This window comes from Pholcus phalangioides, unplaced genomic scaffold (genome assembly GCF_987345545.1).
Source record: "Pholcus phalangioides strain wild (caught in Gottingen) unplaced genomic scaffold, Ppha-v1.0 ptg000022l_1, whole genome shotgun sequence".
NCBI lineage: Eukaryota > Metazoa > Arthropoda > Arachnida > Araneae > Pholcidae > Pholcus > Pholcus phalangioides.
The window spans coordinates 28,469,024-28,495,951 of NW_028301615.1; the positions used below are offsets into that span (position 1 = coordinate 28,469,024).

The 26,928-nt window shown below is 38.6% G+C and overlaps 1 protein-coding gene across 1 annotated transcript; it reads left to right on the forward strand.

Annotated features, from left to right (window-relative positions):
- Positions 1-15,372: 15,372 nt before the first annotated feature.
- Positions 15,373-22,907, forward strand: LOC149070140 (acid-sensing ion channel 1A-like). The gene is made up of 6 exons (XM_089249282.1): positions 15,373-15,717; positions 18,181-18,437; positions 20,937-21,049; positions 21,993-22,156; positions 22,549-22,662; positions 22,770-22,907. Exons 1-6 carry the CDS (start codon positions 15,373-15,375, stop codon positions 22,905-22,907), a joined length of 1,131 nt encoding a protein of 376 aa, XP_089105408.1.
- Positions 22,908-26,928: the final 4,021 nt, after the last annotated feature.

The following is a 26,928-nucleotide window of genomic DNA, read 5'->3' on the forward strand; positions in this document are numbered from 1 at the left end:
AAAGATCTGTTTTGAAATCGCAACCTCTGCTGCTCAATTCCTTCATCAGAGACATGAGCCGGCACCTCGCTTCACATCTGTTCTCCTGCGGAAGCAAAGCTCATTGCGATAAACATTACGTACAGGGTGTCCCAAAAATTCGTAAACAGTTTGAAATGTCACAAAATTGAAGGACTTGATATTTAAATGCGGATATATAAAAAATTATTCTCATGAGAAGATATTTTTTGGCCGAAAAAATTCATATTTCTGTCAATAGAGGGTGTTGCACAAAAGCAAATCACAGAATATTGGACCTGAACCTTTCTTTAATCTCTTCTTTCTTCGAAACGTTCGTAAATTAATTCGGTAAATTTTCCATACTCATACTTAAATAAGACGCAACATTGAACATTAAAGGACCGGACACACCTCGCTTCCCATCTCAAGGAGATAGTGAAGCGTTCCCGAAAGATTAGACACAACCATCATTTTTTTTTTACCAACGTATTTATATTTTATCATGTTTGTTGCTTTTTCATTGCTCCATCTTTTTCCAGCCACCTCGTTGTTGGGCATTTTTCCCTGTTGTGGCCTTTGTATTTGTAAAGTTTCAGCCGGTGATTCGTGGCTGATGCACAACTTCACCAGTTGTGTTTTATCCATCGGCGTCAATCAACATCACAATGAAAATCTTATGTTAGTGTCAGTAACAGAAAAATTCCGGAATGAGGTGGTAATCGTACAACTTGAATTTTACAGGACACTGATTTGCATATTTCCAGTGATTTTCTTTTGTGCAGTGTCCTCTATCGACAAAAATTTCAACTAGTTTTTATGTAGCAAAAAAAAAACAAATTCTCTCACCAACTGCATTCAAATGTATCACGATTCTTTCACTTCTTTTTAAATTTTTTAACTACTTGCTATATTTTAGAACACTCAGTATATTAATAAGAAAGTACAAATTTTGAATTTGAAATTTAAGTAAATAAATTTATTTCGAACAAAAAAAAAACTATGAAATTATTAACGTGCACGTCGCAGTTTGGAGCGTGTAAGAGGCTTTTCACGCGGAGCGGACGCGGGTCCGGAAGAAATTTTAACAATTGGAATATACTGAGCTTCTCAGACGAGCCGAAATATCTCCGCACCTAGGAAATGTTCATGCGGGTCCGGACGTCGTCCGCATGTGTCAAAACCCAAGTGCGGGCTCCTCCGCACATAGAAGTTTTGACAATTGGATTATTCGGGGCTATTCACACGATGCGGAGCGAATTCGTCCGCATCTTTGGCTACTTTTTAAAGCTGATTTTGCACGGAATTTTTTTAATTATTTTCCATAAATGCCCTTAAAAACACCATATGAGGGTCCCTGTTCATCAAATATGATGTACCCACACACGTCTATCCCACCGTTTCCTTCTGAAATGGAGATATAACAACTTTAACTGCCTTTTGTCCAGACTTTACAATTTTATACAATAAAACCTGCCAACAACGGCCACTTACGGGAAAAAAATTATAAGCCGTTCTGTTCATTACGAATATTTAATTGACTACATACTTTAATAACTTTTAAATTTAATTTAAAAATTTTAATTTTTTTCTTTTTAAATTTTTAAAATTATTAAAAAAATATAAATATATATTTGAAATATTATTTTAAATATTTATAATTTTTTTAATTTTTTTTAAACTTAAAAGAAAAATACTTTTATTAAACAATGTTATCCACGTACGGCGTTCACTCAGGGCCGGATTAAGACGTTTGAAGACCCTAGCACTTGAATATTTTTGGTGGTTTCCCCCCAATACTTAGAAGTATATTTTACTCGATATTCAGTCTATAAACTTAAAAAAATTAAATTTTATGATTCAGAAGTGACTAATCTAAGGATGGGAAAAAAACGTTTATGAAAGTTATTTTATAAAACTTGAAAAAAGCAACTAATAAAATTTATCAGTTGCATTTGCTCTAATGCAACCGATAAATTTATTAGTTGCTTTTTTAAAATTTTTAAAAGAATTATTATAAAACGTTTATAGTGTAATTCGGACTTAAGGCCGAGATTATACTATAAAGTTTTATAAAAGATCTTTTATAAAAGTTGAAAAATTCAACCAATAAGCGCATCGGTTGCATTCAAGCAAATGCAACCGGTGATCTTATTGGTTGAATTTTTCACGTTTTATCAAAAAGAGCTTTTACAAAACTTTGATAAAAATTATCTTATAAAACTTGAAAAATGTAACCAATAAACACATCTGTTACATTCGAGCGAACTTAACTGATCCGCCTATTGTTTGAATTTTTCAAGTTTTATAAACAAAGTTTTATAAAACTTTTATAGTGTAATCCCGGCCTAAGACAGAACTGTGACGTGAATATTTGTAAGCACAGACATTTTGAAAGTCTCCACCCCTTCCCTTTTTTTCTACTTGCAAATTCTTTGATATCTCCTGAATTTTTTTTTTTTTTTTTTTTTTTTGGAACATCGAATGTTTTTGGATTGAATTTTTCGAACATTGGATGTTTTTGGAATTTTTCTTCCATATTTTTCCGAAAAGACAGATTTTTTTTTTCAAAATCTTTTGATAATATTTGAAGACATTTTCTCCCATCGACTACTTGTGAGGATCGGAATGAAGACATCTTTATACCCATATTCTATGGGGCTCTAGATTAAACCACCAAAGAATGCCTCTAGGCTGCCTATAGGCACTGAATCAGGGGTGATGGAGAAAAATAATTATAAAAATTGCGAAAAAATAGTTTTTATGCACGAATTTCAAACTGAAGATGCGGGCGAAACACCCGCATTTTCAGTGCTCGTGTGAAAGGGTATGCGGACCCGCGTCCGCATCCGCTCCTTGTGAAAGGGGCCTTAAATATGGAGAGTATAGTAAACCAGGGCTCAACCTTTTCAATCCTCGGCCGGTAATATGCGGTAATTCTGCCGTTCGAGGGGCAGATGCTTGTATACAAAGTGACCATATGACCTTTTTTTCGGGGGTCATTCCATTCAATCACGCTCACGTAAATTTTTTTAGATCATATGAATGAAGATTATTTTAATGGCATAAATTAACACCTTTGAAAATTTTTCGGGCTGTAAGTGCGAGTTTTGTTTTGGCCGTTAATCGGCTTTACCTTCACAATTTTTTTCCCCTATGATTGGGAACTTTACTTTCTTTTGGAAATTTCTTGGCTGTAATTAGCAACTTTACTTGCCTTCGATGAATTTTTGGGCTGTAATTGGTGACTTTACTTACCTTTGAAAATTTCTAGGTTGTGATTGGCAACTTTAATTGCCCTTGAAATTTTTTTTGCTCTAATTCGACAACTTAAATTGTCTCTGACAATTCTGGTTTTTCCCTTTCATTTATTATATTTATCATTAATTTGTTATAATTTCTAGATTATTCATATTATGTACAGAATGTTCTGTTAATATCTGCTCTATAATCCTGTGATTGTAAGTATGAGCCGAGTCGGCTTCTTGGCAATCTTTTTTCCCCTGTTTCTTGTATAATATTGTTTTCTTGAAAAAATAAAATATTGATTGATTGATTCTTGTTTTTTTTCCCTTCTTTTTGGCTATAATTAGCAACATCACTTGCATTTGGCAATTTTTTAGACGATAATTGGCAATAACTCGTATAGATCGTGATCTATCGTGTTTTTATAAACGAAATATGCTCAATGCGCACATTTATCGTGTTGCGTGCATTGATGTTTTCTTCCGGAATGCCTTTCGCGGGCTGAATGGAACCTCTTGGCGGGCCGCATTTGATCCGCGGGCAGGAGTTAGTGCACCTCTGGCATAGGCCATCGGGACGCTTAGTGGTGGCCAATATGAAATATGGTTGGTTGTAAGTTTTTCGGGAGTTAGTACCATATGTAAACTATGGTTGTGACTTAAGACCTTCAAATCTGGACCTGCAATTCCTTTTCTGGGAGATACAGCTGGAGTGGTCTCTGGTTTGATGATGATGGTGGCGAAAAGCCGACACTTACGGACGGGCATCTTCGAGACTACAGGTCAAGCTCAGGTCAAGTTATCTCACTTCTAATAAGACATCTAAAAATGAAGGCGGATTCATCGTCCTGAATTTCTGAACGAAAAATTGGTTTTGCCGCTTCAAGCGATGAATAATCGGTGAAAAAAGAATATAGAATATAGGCAACAGCGATTGGCTGCTGTTAATACTGACGTCAAATTGACGCTCAAAGATTGCGGATGAGTTAGTCTGGAGGTTTCAAGGAGCCCTAGTAGCATATCGTAAGTATGACACTCACCTCAACGTAGTACTCGGCCATATTCCTGGCAATGGTTTGTCCATACTCGGCCAATGTCTGCTGGTAGCATCTTTTGTTGACAGTCGGTATGAACTGACCGACCGCGTTGAAGAACTTAACGATGAAATCATCGTTCTTCTGCTTCAGCTTCGTGGATACCGATTTGATCGTCGACAGGAACAGATTTTCGCCACCATCAGCGAAAGCGTCCACAGAAGCCAACAGTCCTGGATCGGTGTTTCTGTTGTTGTTTTTTCCGGCCGTCAAAGATGGTGACTTTTCTGTGCCGCAGTCTCCGCGAGGCTTTCTCGGCAGCCGTACGACCGAATTACCATGGCCGTTGCAGTCGTGATCTCGGATCAACGTTCTCTGAAGCCGAGTGCATATTTTCTCCAGAGAGCTGTTCCCGGATGCTATCGCGGGATCCTGTTCATGCTCAACACTTTCGCGATCTCTTCCAGAGACATCCGTGGAATCTCGTTGCTGAGCGTCGTCTCCATCGGTAGGTTCGTTCCCTATTCGTTTCACGTCGTGATCGGTGGAGGCGCTGGTCACTTTCTTCGGACGAGTCGCTTTTCGTGTCCCCTTTTTGCCCCTTCTCTTCTTCCTTGTCTTCCTCGTAGTCTGGTCATCTCCATGACTCTGTTGATTGTCCTCGAATGCCGGACAGGAGGGCTGATTTACATTATCTGCTATGGATAGTGTCAGGTCCTCGATAGCACTGGCGCGTTCGGGCTTGATGGACCACGACGAGCGAGTCTCTAACAGTTCCCCGTCGGTGAAATTCAGCAGTAAGGTGTCTTGAGAATGGTCCGTGTCGATCGATCCCGATCCTCTGCATCTATTTCTGGTAGAATTCTCGTCCGAACAATGGCAGACAATGTTTCCTTCACCTTCTATATTGTCGCGCATCATGTCGGAAAGTGTCTTAGGGACCCTGATGAACTTCGTACCTTTGATACTGATCTTCTCGCTCCAATTCGTCCCGTACCTAGCGATGATGTACCTCAGTTTGTACAGATCCCTGAAGGAATAAAAAAAGATGAATGCAGGAGTTGTGTGGATGTTTGAATCGATACAAAAAAATGATTACCCAAGTTTGGATCGCGACCCCTGATTTAAGAACCCCTGCTCAAATATATGTTGTTACCTGAGTAGTTTTAGATTGCTCTTCTCGATGTTCCCGTTGTTCTTACGTTCAATCTGACACATTATATCGTCTATGAATTCGTGCTCTTGTTCTACTGTCGCCTTCACCTATTAAAAATTATATACACAAATTTCCACACATTCAATGGGCAATATATTGACGAATATGTGTCAATTTTCATACTTGAAAAGAGAATATGTTTGCGTAAATATCAAAAGGAAGAGTACAAACATCAATACAATGACGATGACCATGTTTACGACATTCTGACCGGATATTACCTTTTTTAGTGTATTTGCCAGGATATTGACCAAAAAGGAAAAAAAAAATTCCGGACTGGATAAGTAAGGTCGGGGTGAAAGAAATCGAATTCGGTGACAAAATAGTGACATAAAAGTGATTTATTTCCATGTTGCTGAAGAGTGTTCCACTTCTCTTTTTTCTTTCTCCCTATATTTAGGTACATGTCGAAGAGCTCTGTCTGCACTTTTATTTTCGATATTATAGGTTTTTTTTAAGGATTTTAAGCCTCAGATAGAAAAGAAATCGTTTAGCATCCTGGTGGTCAAGAGACGATGGCCTCATTACCACGCCCCCAGCTTGAACTACCTTTATAAAATCTGCAATATCCGTGTGTATGTATGTATGCCTGCAAAAGCCTAAGTGTATTGACACATGATTCGAGTCGAAATCAAGTCTCTATTCGTTCAAAGTAGGGCATCAGAACTCTAACAAATAAAAAGAAAAAAATCGAAGGGGTTGCCTAACTTGCAGAGAGAAAAGAGGGAGAATAGTTACTTTACATGGGATTAATTTCCTCTCGGGAAAGGAGACATATTTTAGGTACATGGTTCAGAGATCCCCTACAATTTTTTCCTCCTTAAATTTAAACATTATGCAGAGTGTTCTAGAACTTTATAAATGTGAGAACAGTACTCGTCAAGACAAAACGTTACGGCAATGAAACTCCTTGGTCGTAACCCACTTATTCGAAAGATGCGTGCATTTACTTGTTTCAGAAAACCCCAAAATATGGCAACCATGCCAACATCATAAACAGCGACAGGGAAATTTCATGCGCGGTGTGAGACGGAAAATAAAGTTTTTTTTCCTTCTAGGCATTTACTAGGGGAAGAGAGATACCATTCTTTTCCCTCTGTAAGGTAATGTGTAAAAGTGATATGTCTGCATATAAGGGAGGGGGGATATTTTCTTTCCCTTCACTCCTTGATTTACTCTATGATTTTTATTGGCGCCATTGGCTCAAATTTCATGTTAAAATGGGATAAAAAAATCATTTGCTACCCTACGTTCCCTCTCATTTTAGCGGTAGAGTTCTGGGACACCCTGTATATGGCAGCTTATTATGATCCTATGTTACTCAATGCCATCGAGAAAGTTTAACCGAGAGTTTGGAAAATCTCCATCACTGAAAGACCACAACTACAACTCTGCGGAATCACTAACGAATCGATGCGTTTCAGAATGTGTTGCGTGAGCTTATGTATATGCATGTCCCTAACGTTTTTATTTTGTCAGAGTTGTGTTTGTTCCTGTTCTTGCTGGTAAACCCCTCTATCTTCCATATTTTGAAATATAGGCGATAAATGCTTGAATTTTTCCATGTTAGAAAGTATCGTGTTGTAGGCCTGTCTCTTCTCCGAGGAGAGACATTTTAAATGAGAGACCGGCTCGCATTTAAGCCTCGAAGTTGAAAAAACGCAAAAAAAAAAAACTTTAACAGACCACCACTGTGCTGCCAACGGGTTTCGAACCTGGATCCTCACGATGAGTGTCAAACAACATGCAGCGGTATCACGGAAACACTGATATGTATTATGCAGCATTAATTCATGCAGGGTTGGTATTCGGCTAGCGGGTGTTTTTCCTAAGGAAAGCCTCAACAGGAAGATGTTGTAATTCTTTTAACCCTGAATTCCTGAACTGATTGGTCAACCACGCATCCCTCGGACCCCAAGTAACTGTATCAACCAGTACATCCGATTCCAGGTGTATGCCAAACTATTTTTGGGAATTGAGGTATATACGAATCCTTTCAATTGAATAAATTAACTCACCACGAGTCCGACGTGCTCCAGCTGGACATACCCGATTCTACCGATCCTGTTGATGACTCGAACGTATCCTCGGACGGCACCGAAGTCCACGACCATGAACTTCTCTCCCTTGGAGAGATCGAGTATGCTGTAGCTGTTGCCTTTGGAAAAACTTTTGGCCTCCAGGAGCACCATCGAAATGTCTCGTCGATTCGAAGCAGATATGTGCATAAAAGCACAATTAAATCATGAATTATCTTTGTAGTTTTTATTTTAAAAATTTCAACCGCTGGAGTACTCAAAACGAATGAATTTCTTGGGCCTTATTTCAATATAAAATAGATTTGGATTTGGAAGCACGTTAGTGACTTGGTCCGTTCGCCATTCGTCAGTTTTTCAACTGTAGAAGAAATGTTACATTTCACGATCATGAATGTCACTAAAGTATAGAAGTTTTCATGTTGCAATTTCTTGATCTTGCACACTGAATTAGAAGCTGATAGTCGGAAAGAGAAATCATCAAGGTTTGATGTTTCGTGTTTTTTTAGAGTTGTCTGCAACTTCAACACTACTTTAGCGCAGAACAACTCCGGCCACATCGCCATCCAGCAATTTACTACCGATCAGGTTTGGTCGGAAATGAAATCCCGTTCTGTATCAATAAATTCCACAGAAAAAGACCAGACAGACCCTTCTTGAGGATATGCGGCAGGTGCGGTCACACCGGGCCCCGGGGTTTAAGGGACCTCACACTTACGCTGTGATCAACTTATTTGATTCCGAATTTTTCTTCAATTCTGGGCTTACAGTATTTATTACATTATTTATCAATTTTCATAAATTCTGGGATTTATCTTTCATTGATTCTAAATATTCATTTGTGAGTAGATATTTTTCAGCATTCCTGTATGTATTCTGTGATAAGGCATGGAATCTTTGGATGCCGATTCTCTCCCCCCCCCAAGAAAAAAGTATAAAATCAGGGCTAAGTAGTTCCGAAATCATTTTCGCACTTCGCCCCGCTTCTGATAAGGGCGGCCCTGGGACCCGATACTCCGACTTCAAGACACAAGCTCTATGAGTAACACACGTCATCGTTTTCAGCATCCCACTGGATCCGTTAATTCCCCAACAAAGCCCAGAACCGATTCCAAACACATCCTAGTCGAATCCTTGTCTGTTCTTCAATTCGATCTCAGACATATTCGGTTGGAGGGTGGCTAACGTCACAGATGAGCGGGTGTTTCAACAAAACCCGCCACAAACTTGGATGAAGCGAGTCAGTTGTTCATCGAAATCAATGAGATGATCATTTTCAATGGACGCCATTGGCGTAGGAACCAGTGGTGCTGTGGGTTGTGGAGAATTAATTCGGACATCTAAGCTTCTAGCGTAAAGCTCAAGAACAATATTCACAGATTCAAAACACTCCCAACGCCCTCGATGGACACCATTTTGAGTCACGTCGGCTCGGCTTGTATGTTTCGTGTCTCATGTAAGGAATGGTTATAAAAATGCATTTCTCTCTTACAATCGGCGTTGCATTTCTTACGTCCAGGAAGTAATTGACAGACTTTTTAACAATGCTTATCTTCTGCAACATTCCCATCACTCTCGCCATGAAACAGCCACACTACCGACGAGTGGCAAAATCCTGTCTGTTTGTGGCGCAAAAAAAAAACCTGAAGAGATGGCGCACACTCAAAATTACGAACGCGCGCACCAGTTTTAAGAAGACACTGTCACCAATCCTTATTACGTACATCAAAATTCCTCGTACATTTTCACTATGACTGAGCTGGTCTTGGACATTCTACTGCTTGGAATGGAGGATAACTTTGCGGCACAATGTTCATTTCTTAAATAAGATAGTAAATATAATTCGCCCACAGAAACAAACTTTTCGATCATTGATCATTTATGTCGCGACACTATCATTTTCTCCATGCGAGGGTTAATTAAACCGGGACCTATAATTGCTGCACACCGATTTCGTATGGCAGCGTTCAACATTTTGATTTTTTTACTCACTGAGAGGATGGTGCGCTAACCCGTTGGTGTGAAACTTCCTGCGGCAACAATCGTTTTTCTGTTGTCATGTTATCGTCCTGTCTGTTGTACCTCCATGTCGGGAAGGTTTCTGATAAAAACGAATCGGGCATCGAACTCGCAACACCTCTGAACATCCTTTCGTACTTCAAGCGAGCATCTTATCAACTTCGTCTCTACAGCGCCCACCAAAATTTTTTTCTTGGAGTTTAATAACAGAGACATTATTGAAGTTTTTTTTAAAACGTCGCCGAGATGGGAAAACCCCAGATATAATGCCTGTCCTTGAATTAATGGTGTGGGGAGGGATGTAGGCCTTCCGTACCAATGTCAATGGTTTTCAGTTCCTGCCCCCCCCCCCCCCGTTAGAGTTCTATATGTGAGGGTCCTCAGGTGGCTGCAATTGCCCGAGAATTGCATCTTAGTACATCAAGAGTGCTCAATGCTAGTGTAAGATTTCGTGCTCGCGAGCATTCGATCAATTAGCCATCCTGTGTGAACTTCATCCAATGATTACAATTATGCCCCCCCCCCCCTGGAAAAAGTTGGAATGACGGCCCTGCGCGCGCCCCATAGAAATGTACAGTTCGGTCTCTAAATATTGGGTTTTAAAGATTTAAAAAAAAAGGAATCTATAAAGATAAAAAAAGATTAAATTATTTATTTCATTAATATTGGAATAATTTATTTCGTTAATGCAGACAAAATTTTCTTTCAATAATTCTTGAATTATCTCCTTTATAAATTATTAGTCTTTGTTAATTATTATTTCTTTCATCAATTCTCCGGATTTTTTTTCTCATCATTAATAGTGGAATTATTTCTTTTATTGATTTCGGAATTATCTTTCATTAGTTCTGGAATTATCTTTCATTAGTTCTGGAATTATCTCTTTCCTTAATTTTGGAATTATCTCATTTTTTTCCATAATAATCTTTTATTAATGATGAGATGGTCTGTTTCATTAATTCTGAAATTATCCTTCATTAATGCTGAAATCATCTTTCATTAATGCTGAAATTATCTCTGTCATTAATATATTTCCTTCCCTCGGGTTTGAAAATCATTTATTTCTCCCAAAAATGCAGGTCCCCACAAGTATGAAAAAGTTGAAGAACGCTTTTGTACGGGGGGGGGCGAAAAATTACTGAGAGCCCCACTTACCTATGCATAAATCGGGAGCAGGGCAGATACGCACTTACAGCATGGGATGCTATTTAAAGAAAGAAGTTAAATTTCTTTAGGCAAAAATTTTCTAACATTGAAAGAAACAGATATTTTCTCTGGATTTTATGTGAACCCGGAAAGAAAAAGCCATCTGGTCTCTCCACCGGGACTCGAACCCAGTCCCTCTTGTACTCCGAGAAAGCATCTACAGCACTGGAGACACGACCTTGCCTTCCCTTGCTGAAGTTAAGAGACGCTTACTAATGCCTTTCTACTTCAGCGCCTCACGCCACTGTGAGTGAAATAGCGAAGGCAGGGTCATTTCTCCAGTAGTGTAAATAGACCAGATGGCTTCTCTTCCCGAGTCCACCTCCGCATAAAATCCATAAAGTACCTGTTTCCTTGATATATTGGGCTGAGAAAAATCCGTCTATAGCCATATCATTCGTTAAATAGGAGAAAAAAAAATTACGGTCCTTATTTTTCCGCGACCTTAAGTCATTACGGCATGAGCACCAAGATCTTCGATACGACTATGTAACAGTGAAATACAGTCGAATCCCATTTCAACGAATACCGTTATAGCGAAAATCTCGTTTAAACGAACACTTTCTCAATCCCCCAGATAAGGTTACATAGGAACAATGTAAAAACTTGGAATTCTTTTATAACGGAATTTCGTTGTAACGAAGTGATTTCTCCGGTCTCCTCGAGTTCGTTATAACGGGATTCGACTGTAAATAAGGAATATGGATACTATTTGATGGCATCGAATATTTCTCGGAATCGATTTCTTTACCTCCGACATCATCAAGTGACAAATTCATTTTACGTCAGTATCATCCCAATGTTTGCCAGAATATACTGAGCAATAAAGTTCTATGTAATTTACAATAGAGGACACACCCCGCCTCGTATACAAGTCAGTTTGTCTACCAAATATTGTGAGCAAGAGAGCGAAATAGCTATTTATTTTATTTTCTCTTCTATATTTCCTGAAACCGTACCATATTTTTGTGATCCGACATCTCCAGACATTTTTCTCCTGTTTTGCTTTTTCTTAGAGGAGGGGAGGGGAGTTGGGATCTGGCAAATATCCATTAGACCATCATCCGTTCGTTGTCCGACGTCGTGAAATACGTCGTCGGGGGGAAAAAAAAATGGACTTCAATTCAGGTGAAGAGACGCAATTCTCGGAAAAATATATATATCGTATTATGATATTAAAAAATATATTTTCTCTATACGGTTACGTGTGAGGGGATCGTTCAAGAATTCTTAAAAGTGTGCGATAGGTCTTTGAAAATTCAATATTTGTTTTTTAATGGGGATAAAAAACACCTCCAAGAACTCATAAAATAATTATAAACTCATAAAATAATTATAAACTCATAAAATAATTATAAACTCATAAAATAATTATAATTTTAAAACTCATAAAATAACTATAAAACTCATAAAATAACTATAAAACTCATAAAATAACTATAAAACTCATAAAATAACTATAAAACTCATAAAATAACTATAAAACTCATAAAATAATTTTAAAACTCATAAAATAACTATAAACTCATAAAATGACTATAATTTTAAAACTCATAAAATAATTTTAAAACTCATAAAATAATTTTAAAACTTATAAAATAATTATAATTATAAACTGATAAAATAATTATAATTTTAAAACTCATAAAATAATTATAATTTTAAAACTCATAAAATAATTTTAAAACTTATAAAATAATTATAATTATAAACTGATAAAATAATTATAATTTTAAAACTCATAAAATAATTATAATTTTAAAACTCATAAAATAATTATAATTTTAAAACTCATAAAATAATTATAAATTCATAAAATAATTATGAACTCATAAAATAATTATAAATTCATAAAATAATTATCATTTTAAAACTTATAAAATAATTATAAACTCATAAAATACCACTCGCCGCTGTGGTGGTCGAGTCGTTATAGTGACGGATCCGCGTACGAACCCCACAGTGGTGGACGGCTGAAGTTGGTTTTCTGTGGTTCCCAACTTCAAGGCGCAAATGCGAGCCGATCCCCCCGTTAAAAAGTCTCGCCACAGAGAGCAACAGTCCTACAACGATAAATCATTCAATCATAACACTTCACTCATAGTTAGAAAAACTGGTGGCAGATGGCAGCACTACACATAACAAGCATTACAGAGAAACAAAAAAACTTCACGTCAGGTTTCACTACACGTACACGCACATTCCCGCATGTACCGATTCGTTGGGGGTTCCGCGGGGGGGGGGCATGTGTGGTGTAGCAGTAGTAGGTAGGGCCTCCAAAAATTGGCTCGGGGATACATGATGTTCTTAAGTCAGCCACCTCGTTTGGCAATTTGCCTGTTGTGGCGTTGTATAATAATTATAAACTCATAAAATAATTCTATCAATGATTGACCATAATTCGTCAAGACCAAAAGGAGACATCCAGATAATCTCTGCCAATTGGCGTTTAACTATAAGTCGAATTGGTGTTTCCTTAATCTTTTTTCTTTCTTTTTTTTGCTTTTTTTGAAAAATATTTAATTCGTGTATCCTCCCTAATATCGAAGAGCGACAGCCTTTCTACTCGTCGATTTGAATTCTGGGCGAATTTATAGTACAAAGGTTTTTAACAGCTGGCTGATGCGAAGATACATTTTGGATTTGAAGTTGATTTGAGTTGAATTTTCTCTCTTTCCAAAATATATCTTCGCATCAGCCAGCTGTTAAAAACCTTTGTAAGGACAGCGGAGAATGACATCATCGTCCTCGGATAAGTCGCCATCTGGTGGCATTATCAGCAGTTGAGAGCTTTGGCCTGAGTTAGGTCCGACCGTCCATGTACGGTCCTGTTCAGTGCACACGAGCTCCAAAGAAAGATAGAAATTCGTTGCCCTTTTGAATCTAGTGGTCTAGGGCGTTCACCCGGAAAATGAAAGAACGTGGGTTCAATTCTCTCCGCATTGGCAGTTGAATTTTCTCTCTTTCCAAAATATACAGTCGAATCCCGTTATAACGAACTCCAAGAGACCGAAGAAATCACTTCGTTAATATGAAATTTCGTTATAAAGGAATTCCAACTCTTTGCATTGTTCCTATGCAAACTTGTCTGGGGAATTAGAAAAGTGTTCGTTAAAACGAGATTTTCGCTATAACGGTATTCGACTGTATATCTTCGCACCAGCCAGCTGTTAAAAACGTTTGTATAGATAGCGAAGAGTGACATCATCCTCGGATAAATTTATAGTGCCCAAAAATGTGAGGGAAAAAGCAGTAAATAAAGTGGTTTTGTTTTCCACCATATTTCACTTAAATGCTTAACATGTGTTGCAGGGCTGTAACTTAATTTATCATCAAACACGACTCTTTTCTTACTTGATTTAAATAGAGTCCCCCTCCCCCCACAGTATCCCAGAGCCTATGGATCTCTATTCGGAAACGCTTGGTTAATTTACCTGTCATTAACGCGATCAAACCAATATCGTGCCAAGAAAAAACTCGCTAATACGGGACAAATAACTGGATTTATGACCGCTCTATAGAGGAGGTTTATAACCCTTTCACATCCTCTCTCGCTCTTAAAAATAAGAGCATGCGTTATTGCCATGCATAACAGAACAGGCGAAATAACCTGACAAGTTGTTTGGTTCCAAATTGGGAAGATAGGTGGCGCTTCTTAAATACATAACGAATATTGCTCAGAGAAAAAAACTTCACGTTAGCTACAAAGCAAATACGTGGCACAATTCGTTAGAAGTCCCTCAGAAGAATATTTACAAGGTGCATGATGGGTTTAGTAGTAATAATAGTATCCCGGGGGTCTATAGACTCACGTTATTCACAAAATTTTTGTTCACTGTGCATTTACTGAAAACATCAACGAATAGAAAATGTCGTGCTCCTGGATGAATTTGTAGGGACCACGAGAAAAATACAGGGACGGGGGGAATAAAAAAAAATAAGTTAAGAAGCACCTTATTATAATGTCAAAGAAATAGCCTATGTTAGTCTAGGTCACTATTAATGCTTATATTATCCTTATCTCCTTTGTCACGCAATAAAAATTATTTTAAAAGGGTGATCAGACATATATCGGTTGAGGGAATTGATCTCTGAGTTGTTCCAGCTTAACCATAATACAATATGGTCTGATCCCAGATAGGCACCTTTCAGCAAAAATTGGTGCTATTTAGTGAGAGTTTGCTGCATGCCCCGGTTTTGTTTTATTGAAATCTGGTCACCGGACATAATGATGCCCTGCGAGGAATGCGATTGCCTTGATAGTCGGCAACTACCACTCATTCCGAGTCTAATCAGTTAAGATAAAGACGTACCGCTTCCTGAAAATTGGCCCAAATTTAATATTTGCACGCACCCGCGTCGACCATTTCCCAAACGGTGCTAAATCTCTCATAAAACAATCGATCGAATGTCGGTGACTCTGGGCACTCTGCAAAGAAAGCCCAGGTGGAGCGAGAGTACTTACACCATAAATACGGTATAAATATAGAGCTGACTGCCCTCACACGAAAGCAACATTACAGCTACACTTTGACTGTCAACACGAGTGACCAGTGATGGGAGAAGCTTCCCTTGCAACAGAATTCCAAGCCTGAACTTCTTCCAAGGACCTCACCGAAATGTTTCCCGTAGACAAAGCCTACGGCCAGCCCACCATCACCAATGTCCACAAGAACGGCAGTGGCTCGTCGGCCACTGAGGTGTCCTTCTGTTCGCTGTGCAGGACATTCGCTCTTCAGTCTTCGGCTCATGGTCTGAGGAGAGCCGCGACTTCGAGATGCGTGTACACGAGACTGTTCTGGGTCTTCGTGTTCTTCCTCGCCCTGATAGCCTGCACGTTCCACTGTAATTTCTTGGTCCAGAGTTTCCTCGAATATCCCAGGGTGACCATCACTGAAGAGATACATGCTGACGAGATATCTTTCCCGTCGCTAACGGTCTGCAACCTGAATGTTCTGAAGAAGGTGAGTGCCATAAATCATTGCTCACGTACCATTTTACGAATTCCAGTCTCATTACAACTGTTCAACCACCCTTCCAGTGAGAGATATACAGGGTTCATAGCAAACAGGGGGTTACGGCATTTTACTTGCGAACCCGTTGATTCTAGAGGTATACTTCCAATTAGAAAAAGTTTCCAAATAACGTGTAGTACACAGATATGGCATTCATGTTTCAAGGGGTTGTATAGTTATTAAAAATAAAAAAATAAACTTTTTATACAGTCCCCACGTGCCCAAACCCCCAATTAAGTCATTGCCCTGTCTCTCCTGATTCAAACAAAAAAAAAATTCCACGTTTCTAAGTGCAATATTCACTGAGATAATTTTGAATTCGGGAAACGGAAGAAATTTGGGAAAGAACAGCGTTAAATGTGGTTGAAACGGTTTTTCCGTATTTTAGAGCTTTTTTTTTTCAAAATATTTCCGCTGTTTTTCAAATTAGAATATCTGATTCAATATTGTACTTAGAAACGTGAAAGTGTTTTATTTGGCATCAGGAGAGTCAGGGAAACAACTTTTAAATTGGGGTTTGGGCACTTGGCGACTGTATAAAAAGTTACTTTCTTTATTTTAAAAACTATACATAACCCTTGCAATATGAATGTAATAAAATGCCGTAACACCCTGTTTGCTATGCACCCTTTATATTTAGTCCTGATGCAAATTCTAGTCTCCAATGAAACCATTAACCTTCTGAGTGTCAAGCACCTATTGTGTACCTTTAAAGTCACCAATTTATGCACCTCCACCGTTATCGAAATAACATATATATTCATCATGTTCATTTTTTCAATCTATTTCACTTTACAACAGATTTTAACTTCTAATATTTTCCGCAAAAAAATAGTTTTTATTTTGATGGGGCACCGGCAGTTTCACAACCATTCAGCAATATGCGCACCAATCTCGCACCATTTAGCGATAAAACATGGTGCCCCTTATCAATAACGCTATGTTAGCAGAACTACATTCCCAATGGCTTAGGACCAAAAAAGACTGAATATAGCAATTTTTTGTTTTAAACTTTGTTTTCGTGGTGAGTAGATCGACATTTGTCAATTGGTCATTTGTCATTGGCTGATTGGGTGACTGGAATATTGAAAACCAGAAGAAAGAAGAATTTTCGAATGTCACGCATTTTTGGACGTTTAACAGAAAACTAAGTTTGAGTTGAAATAAAATTTTATATTTAAAACAATTTATGGGATTCTTTCCATCTTTGTTCCCACATGCACTTAATGTTCCCTGTTTTTGCTCCGAAAAATAATCGCCTTGATATTTTCAATGTGTTGTTCTCCGTTACGTATATGATCCTAGTCGACAATTCTTTGGTGAAGGTGCTCTTTCGGGTAAGCACTCATGATTTCTTTCAATTTTTCGAGATGAGCTTGGAGGATGCGATGTACTGCCATCACGTTAAGTCATATGTACTGTAATTACAGTAAAGAAATGTGGTATACAAAGAACTTCCCAAAAAAAAAGGCAAAAAACCGATAAAGAAGCTTAGGATATATCTATTCACATGCTTAACCGGTTCTTAGGTGACCTACTAAACCATACATGAACCCTCGTTCATATCCCTCTGCGGAACTTTTAACGAATTGGTGCATGTGGGAATGTGCGTGTACGTATAGTGAACCTAACGTGAAGCGTGTTTCTGTGTAGTACCACCCTCTGCCATCAATTTTACCAATTATGAGTGAATTGTGATGATTGAATAATTGCATCGTTGTAGGCCTGTTGTCTCTGCGGCGAGACTTAGTAAAAGGGAGATCGGCTCGCATTCTAGCCTCGAAGTTAGGAACCACAGAAAACCAACTCCAGCCGACCACCACTGTGAGCGACGGTGGGGTTCGAACCCGGGTCCTGTGAATCCGTCACTATGACTACTAGACCACCATAGCGGCAGTTCTTAGGTGACCGTTGGGCCGCCAAAAACCATCTTGAGCTTGTGTAAAAACATAAAAATCAAACTTTGTTTTTGTGTGGTGAGAGGATCGATATTTGTGAATTGGCCATTTCCCTTTGGCTGATTGGATGACTGGAATATTGAAAATGGTGCAAAAATAACTTTTCGCACTGATAATAATTTAAATAACTGTAAATTACTTTTAGAATATAAATCACGCTTCTAGACATTGAACAGAAAGTAAAATTTGAATTGAAATAAAACGCCAAGTTAAAAAACCAATGGGATTTTTTCCCCCAGTGCATTGTTTTCATATGCACTTCATGTATTCCCTGTTTTTGCCCCCAAAAATAATTGCCAAGATATTTTCTATGTGTTTGAGAATCCTTTGGTGAAGGTGATCTTCTGGGTGATTACTCAAGCTTTCTTTGAACCATGTATAGTTGAAGTACCAGTGATACATCGCAGGAACAGAGGTGTATTTTTTGGTTTTAAATCATTTTGGTCATTTTCAGAGTTATATAAAGCGTCAGTTCACGATCTTGAGGGAATTGTCTCAACTGAAGCTGAAAGGTTCATCTGTGAACCTGGACGTGACGACCTTCTGCTTCCGGACCATCGAAGAATTCCTGAACCGCAGCAAAACTTGGGACCTGAGCGATATCTGGATGAGCCTCACGGTCACCAGGGACAGTCTACTCAAGTACGGACATCAGAAAGACGATTTCCTCGTCCACTGCAGCTACGACGCCCGCAACTGCTTCAACAGCTCGTAAGTCGCCCTATATATATATTGTATAAACTATTATTTTATATATTTTGGTTTCGATGCCATTGATGGCTTCACCAGAATTTCCTCAATGCCGGCCAGACTGTTCCCAAGTTGATTTGAATACAGACCTATTGAAGTGGTTGCCATAATTACTGGAGTTGGTGAGAGGCGCCCTGGGAGGTTGGGTTGGCTTGGGGTGGCTTCGCTTGGCTGATACACCAGTAGGTTTTCCCGGTCTTATGACCACTGTGCTTAAATTGCAATAGCGATAGAGCCTGGACGTGCTTGGTTCATTCTGTATTCTGTATTCTGCCATAATTACTCGTATGACGGGTCGAATCGGAAGTGGCTGTCATTTGTCTCTACGGCGAGATTTGCAATTTAAAATGTATTTGTATAAGGTGTGGATAGGTATACAGGGGCGTACGGCATTTTACTTGCCAACCGTTGGTAGACCTTCGAACTAGAAAAGATTCCAAATAACGTTTAGTACTCAGTTATGTCATTCATGTTCGAAGGAGTTGTGTAATTGTTTGAAAACATTAACTTACAGTCCCCGTGTGCCTAAAAACCCAATTAGAAAGTTGTTGCCATGTCTCTCCTGATGCCAACTAAAAAAATCCACGTTTCTAAGTGCAATATTCACTGAGGTATTCAAATTGGAAAAACGGAGGAAAGTTGGAGAAAAATAGCGTGAAATACGGGAAAACCGTTTGACCAGGATTTAATGGGGGGTTTTTTTCCACTGTTTTTTCCCAATTTTCTTCCGTTTTTCCAATTTGAATATCTCAGTGAATATTACACTTAGAAACGTGGATTTTTCACTTGGCATCAGGAGAGACATGGCTAAAACTCTCTAGTTGGGTTTCTGGGCACACGGCGATCGTATTCAAATACAAATACAAGGTCGCAACAGGCAAAATCCCCAATGAGGTGGATGAGAAAAAGATGCCCATAACAAATATGTCCTATATTTTCTAAAATGCAGTAACTCAATTGAAAATGTAATTATGAAAACTTAATACTATATATACATGATAAAATATAATACATTCGAATCCCATTATAACTAACTCCAAGAGAAAGGAGAGATCACTTCCTTATAACTAAAAATTTCGTTATAAAGGAATTCCAGGTTTTTGCATTATTAACATAAAAATTTATTTGGGGGAATTAGAAAAGTGTTCGTTTTAAAACGACAGTTTCACTATAACGATACTCGTTAAAACGGAATTTGACTGTACAATGCCCATAAAGAATACTTATGGTTGTTTTATTGTAAGTATGGACAGAGCTTCTCGATTTATCCAACATGTTTATCGTATTTCTTTTTACATAAACGTGTCAATTATGTTACAATTTACTAACCCCGGGGAGCAAGTTATTCCATTTGTTAACAACCCTATCAGAGAAAAATCCCCTGTGACACCCTAACCTAGAATTGTCCCTTACCAATCGATATTAAAGACCCCTTGTCAAATCAGTCGATTGACGGCGTATTAATAATTCGTGATCCATCCAATCCATCCCTTTGAAAATTTTGAACACTTCGATCATATCACCCGACACACCTGCGTTCTTCCAACGTAAACATCTTCAAAAAATGAAGTCACTCTTCTGTGCCAACAAGGACACGCGTAGCTCTTTTCTGCATCCCCTTCAACCAGCCGGTCTATGTCCCTCTATAGGTATGGTCTCCTAAACCGTACATACTTTGTAGCCAGGAGGTAGCCTTTGTAGCCATACCCAAACCACCTCGCCCATTGCCTTACGGAATATTGGTTCTTCTTCAATACTTTTTATTCAATAAAAATATATAAAATGCAAACCAATCAATCCCATCGATACCCTGATCGAGTTTATCGATAAAAAGTGAAAAAGTATGGGGCCAAGGCCACTTCCTTGAGGGACTCCACTTATGACGCCTGCCCAACCAGAACAGAAACCCGTAGGACTGACCAAGTGGGTGACGGGTGACCGTATGGCTGACCGTATGTATGTGAGTTGTGAGTAACCGTATGTATGATCAAGTGAAGGGGTGAGTGATCGTATGAATGAACAAGTGAGTGGGTGGGTGACTGTGAGTGAGTGACAGTATGTGACTACACGAGAGACCAAATGAGTGTGATCACTCATACGGTCACTCACTTGGTAACTCGTACAATCAGGCACTCATACAGTTATTCACACGGTTCTCCCACTCGCTCATACAGTCACTCCCTTGATCATTCATTTTACCATAGTCACTCATACTTACTCACGATCACTCATTTGGTCACTGATACAGTCATTCGCCCACTCACTTGGTCACTCACACACTGGGTTACTTATGTGGTCATCCACTCACCTATTCTGTCACTCACACTCACTCATTCATACACTTTGATCTTAGCCAAAAGGCCGAGAAGCGGTACTCATTCATACAGTCACTCATACAGTAGAACATGTTTGAAAGTGAAGAAAAAACGGTGCGATTATTGTTCTCTTAAATTTCTACAGGAACTCTATCGTGCAAGTTACGCCGTACACATCCCCGAGGTATGGTCTGTGTCACACTTTTTCAGTGAACAACGAGTCTCTGCAGAACGTCACACAACCAGGTCTAACCCTTGGTAAGTTAAGCTCCTGAAATACTGTTGCGCACTATGAATGGCGTGTGCTCGATAAGAGTTCATATGAATGAGAATTTTTTCTAGGTAGGACCCAATATTCACTTAAGGAGGTCCTGGCCAAAGTAGGCATTTTGGGCCCTTAACATTTCTATTCCTTTTTTCTCTTTTCTTAACTTTTTGCGGACACTATTTTATACAAGTTAGTGAAGTTATTCCGTAGCATTTCTTGGCGCAATATTGGTGACATTGGCAAGTTACACTGGCAATTCTTCATTCGGTTGAATGGTAGTCCCTTTACAATCACAGACCAAATATTTCGTCCGAACGCCACAGTAATAAATACAATCCAGTTCTCCGTGTTCTCTTTCCTCTCTTCTTGCCATCGCGAAGCTTTATTGCAACCCTATGAAGCCGAAGTTGTTTCTTTTCCTCCCCGTTTTTTTCTAAAATATCCGGTTGATGATTTTCTTTCTCACATATACTGTAATGTATCTTTCTATTACATACATGTGAAAACAAAAGAGAACACGTAGGGTTGAGGGGAGAAGAGAAATCTAATATATACTTTCTTATCTACTTATCTATTATATACTGTTTTTCCTTTTTCTCTCTTTCCCCCCCCCCTTCTACATATTTCTAATGTGCGGGAGGTTAGGACATGGTTATCAGATTTATCGCCGGTACGTCAAATAGAGATCATCCAAATTTGTTGCCAAAATCCTGCACGTGAAGGATTTGAAAACTTCAGTTTGTATCTCATATGCGAGATGCGATATAAAATCCGTATCTTCCGCCCCAAAATTGCCTCCTAAACTTTTTTAGAAAACTATTCGGGAAATTTGGGAAAGGAATAACTTTTGAGAGTCCGGGGATAATAAAAACAGTTGAACTGTAGTTGTATTTGAAACTATAATGATTTCATAGTGTTTGTTGTATTTCGAAGGACTCCGCTTAACTCTGAACATCGAACGGGACGAATATCTAAACATGTTATCGCCGGAGTACGGAGCACGTCTCATCGTCCATCCGGCAGGTACGTATCCAACTCTACAAAGAGGAGGCGTCGTACTCCAACCCGGGACCAAAACCTACGTCAGCGTTCGAATGGTAAGTTCCACGAGCAAAGTCTTTTAATGATCCTCATCCTATTATGAATACACGAGGCTAAAAAAACCTATTTCAAATAGAGCCCCAAGGAGTTCATGAACTCTTGGTAAACAACTTATGCCTGAATAGGTTGAAGGTGAGGCCTGATTTCCGGGTAGCTCTTTTGCCAAGGGCCCTCCAAAATATTTTGGCTCCAAATTTAAACATCTAGTTTAAGCGAATACAAGTTTAAAAATATCTTAGAATCTTATCGTTAGGGTTCTGTAATATCTTTGTACAGTGCCCTCTATGCCAAAAAGTGGCAACAGCATTCGTATTTAATAAAAGATTTTCTATGGAAATCACACCATCACATCATTTTATTCACATACTTGTAATATATTTTTCCCTAGAGGAAGATTGAAAGACTACCTTGGCCCTACGGCGAATGTACCAGAGAATTCGATAGCTCGCCTCTGTCGGAGTACCTAAGGAAGATGGGTCAGACGGAATTACTGAAGCACAGGGTATATACGTACGAAGTAAGGCTAATCTAACCCAATCTGACTAGACGTGTAAGTGCTAAGGTTCTGGAGAAACTCATCCATTCATACATAAATATCTCATTTTCCAGTACTGCCAGACACTTTGCAGAGACGCCTTTTTGCTGAAGCTCTGCGACTGCGCAGAAGAGAGCACTCAGGGCAATAGTAGGTACTGCGACCCCTGCAACGTTACACAAGGTAGCTTCAGCAATTCTCGTCCTCTGTAATTTTATCATGGTACTAAACGAAAAAGGGATGATCCTATTCCATTTTTTCCCTTCACAATTAAACGTATTTCGGGAATATAAGGACTTATTAATGTGTTATTTATTTATTTGCCGCATGAAGTGACTTGCCGAACGAATTTCCTGAGACGTTTCAATCGTATTCTACAGTCGGAGGAATGCAATGATTTCTGCAAGCCTGCATGCACGTAAGCACAAAAAATTTATAAATTTTATATTCCGCGTTTAACCCTCAGCCTGCTCCCAACATGATTTGGTAATTCTAGTTTTTTTTTTTAAGTGAAATTTCTTAAGGGATGGGGTGAATTTTCAAATACACGCCAGAAAAAGTGAAACGGAAACGACGACGTAACCTTTTTCCCCTTCCCTCAATGATAAAAAGTGAAACGGAAATGACGTAAGATTTTTCCTTTCACTCGAAAACCTGTGGGGGTAGGGGATGTCTATGAAACTACGGTAATGTACGGTTTGAAAAAAATGTGTGAAGGTTCTATCAATCATCGCAACACGATCGGCAAAACACTGTGGCGACACAAAACATAAACGAACGAAACAAAAATTAATGAAAATTTGAAATTAAAATGAGAAAATAGATTTCAAATTAACTTAAGAACTAATGAAGATTTTGACTACTTGAAAGTAATAAATGCCAAATTTTTTGGAAGAATAATTTTTTTCGATCGTGCTAGCTGATAAATGCTCCCTCCCACAACACAAAACATTAATAACAAAAAATAATAAAGAAGAGGAAAAAACTACCGTTTTCTATTATTTATGTTTCGTATTTGAATGCATATTGTATAAGAGCCCTCTGGATACCCTAAGGTAGTGGTCCCAGAACTCATTGTATAATCTGATGCCCTTCGTTATGTGTCTGACCTCGCACATGTTTTTATGCAACTGTATATCTATGCTCATACATGAGTAGGGGGCCATTTTGATCACATGATAACGACTCCCAATTATTTATCTTTTTCCTCCTTGTAGCTCAGAATTTTCACGCCCTCCGGAGAAATGAGCTTATATCGTGAAAGCGACAGAGCCTGGTTGGTCCGTTATTTATGTTGTATGCTTGATCGTATAACTACCCCAAAGAAAAAGCATCCTTCCGTTATCAGACTTTTAATAAAAGAAGACTCCGCCCGCAGGCAGTTGATTGGCAGGACGGAAGTGGGTGGAAAACCTGTTATCGGGAGAAGAAAACTTACAATGGTATCTGGGCTCGGTGTTGCCGAAATAAGGGTTTTTCACGAACCCCGAAATATTTCGGGATTTCCAAAATGCCGCAGATCAAGTCAGACGAGATATCTCGGGCCGCTGTAAGGGTTAAACTATTTAAGAATTTATGGGGCAACCTTGTAGGTCAAGATTCTTCAAAATGGATTTCTTCTGGATGATAATTTATAGCAATTTTTGTGTTCTTTTCCCACTTCTTCATACTCTTTATACTGTACTTAGAGTTGCATTTATCTTTAAGAAAAATCTGTATTTAATATAAATTTATATTTGAAACACATTTATATATATTCCAATGATATCTTTTGATGATAATTTTTCTCCAGTAGCCAGTCTTATCATTGAATTATTGTTTTAATCCCCCTGCTGTCTATTAAAGTGACATAAGGTATGACTTGACAGTGTCCCGATCGGAGTGGCCGAACCCGTACCATCATTGGTACGTGCTGAAAAGATGGCCAGAATTCAGAGCACGCTTCGGACAGGCCATCGTAAACAGCACATTCACTGAAGAGATGCCTACGAAGATCGATGTCGAACACATCAGGTATCATATACATTCTTGAACCATAATCTTCGCTGTTAACAACTGCGATAATGCAAATCATAATGCACGCAAGATTTCAAGATGTTTCCTCACTTAAGATATAGGTTCTTAACGACGGGTCCGCATACCCCTTAAAGGTCCTTGGTGAGATTTAAGAGGGTATGTGAGCTTAAAAACGAGAAAAAAAAATCAACACATTGTTTTTTTTACATTGTTATATTACTTAACCGTACATACAGCTCGTAAACATTCCTCTGGTGAATTGGTACATGTAGGAATGCGCGCATGCCCTCGCCACCCCATTCATTTATGTTGTGAGAGTTATGTTGTTCCTTGATACTGTTGCCATCATCTGTTTTCCAAATTTTGAAGGTAAAATGCCATGTGTCTCAATTTTTCATGTTATGTAAATATGGTGTTGGGGGGCCAGCCTGATCTCTGCGGAGTGACTTTTTTAAATGAAAGACCGGCTTGCATTCACGCTTAAAAGTTGGAAAATAACACAAAACCAACTTCAGTCGACCATCACTGCGCCATCAACGAGGGTTCGAAGCTGATCATTGTTATATACTGAATATTATATTGTAAAGAGGATCCGTTGAAATTTTATTGGCACAGATGGAACTTTCACCATGGGCATTATTAGCACAAAGGATCCGTGGAACACAAAAGGTTAAGAACCCCTGTGTGTGACCTAAGCTATCTTATATGAGAATAGACATAGTTCCCGCTGCCCATCGTCATTGCGTCAAATTGGGACAAAAGTGGCGAAGTTGGCGAATAAGTAAAACATCGAATTCAGCCAATGACGAGTGTTCATTCACCAAAATAGAAAGCGAAAAAAAATTGTAGACATTGTAGATTGATTTACACCCAACCGGATCCAGCAATTTCAGCCCCCTCACTCCTCTCCCACGTAGAAGTATACCTCCTATGATGTACAAGGTGTCCCATAAATGCGTAAATAGTTTAAAAATTCATAAAAATTCAAGAAATTGGTATATTTGAATACGGCTTGCGAAAAAGGAATTCTCACGAGGGATGAGCTTTTTTTGAACAAAAAAAATATTTAGTTCAAATATTTGTCGATAGAGATCTTTGCGCAGAAGTCCACACGAGTGATTGGACTTGAACCTTACTTTAATCTGTTCTGTGTTTGAAGTTCGTAAAGCTTCAGCCGGCGGTTCATGGCTGAGGTTAAACAGCTTCACCTATCCACCAATGTCAGCATCACAATGGAAGCCTTATGTAAGCATTAGTAACAGGGAAATTCAGAAATTAGTTGTCAATCGTACATCCTGCATTTTATAGGACTCGGATTTGCATATTTCCGGTGATTCGATTTCGTGCAGCGCCTTCTGTCGACAAAAGTTTATACTGATTTTTTTCTATATTAAAAAAAAATCCTCCTTCGTGAGAATGAATTTTGTTTATTATCGATTCCTTAAATTTTTTTATGAATTTTAAAACCATTTACGAATGTGTGTATATGGGGCAAACTGTATTTCACGCATATGTCAAACATCTACCACGAGAAGTCCCTTGAATACGCCTCTTTGTGAAAGCGAACATTTGTTGCGAGGAGAAAGATTCTGCGCAGGGTTTGCTGTTAATTCAACCAACTTTGTCACCAAATCATTCTTAGCGTTAAGTATCCGAATATTCTCTTAGGCCGGGATTACACTATAAAAGTTTGATAAAAGATCCTTTATAAAACTTCAAAAATGCAACCAATAAGCGTACGTTACATTCGAGCGAATGTAACCAATAGGTTTATTGGTTGTTTTGTTTTGTTTTTTTAATTTTGTAAAAGATCTTTTATCATAATCCCGGCTTTGGAGTAGTTTGGTGAAAGATCTTTTACAAAACTTGAAAAATTCAACCGATAAGCTTATCGGTTACATCCTATATGCTTATTGGTAGCATTTTTCATTTATTAAACTTTTATAGTGTAATCCCGGCTTTAGTCCATTATTAACTTTCTACTCTGCTCGTTATAAGTAATTCTGTGAAATATCGAGACACGTGCTGTAGCGTTAGTAGTTTATTTTCCAGGCAAAACTTCTTGAGACTACACGTCTTCATTCAAGAGATGAATTTCTTATCTGTCAAGGACGTGCCTGCCTATACGGTAAGCCTATAAGTATTTTAAATCAGCAAAACAGTGTTGAAAAGCAAAAAAGAATCGAGCCAAATGACTCTTACCACTCTTTCCTGGGC

Bases quoted from the DNA above. Each gene is read 5' to 3' on its own strand.
- LOC149070140 (XM_089249282.1), top strand. From the start codon at position 15,373: ATGTTTCCCGTAGACAAAGCCTACGGCCAGCCCACCATCACCAATGTC. The intron at 21,050-21,992 runs GTAAGTTAAGCT...TGTATTTCGAAG, and splicing joins ACAACCAGGTCTAACCCTTG to GACTCCGCTTAACTCTGAAC. The intron at 22,663-22,769 runs GTATATACGTAC...CTCATTTTCCAG, and splicing joins CGGAATTACTGAAGCACAGG to TACTGCCAGACACTTTGCAG.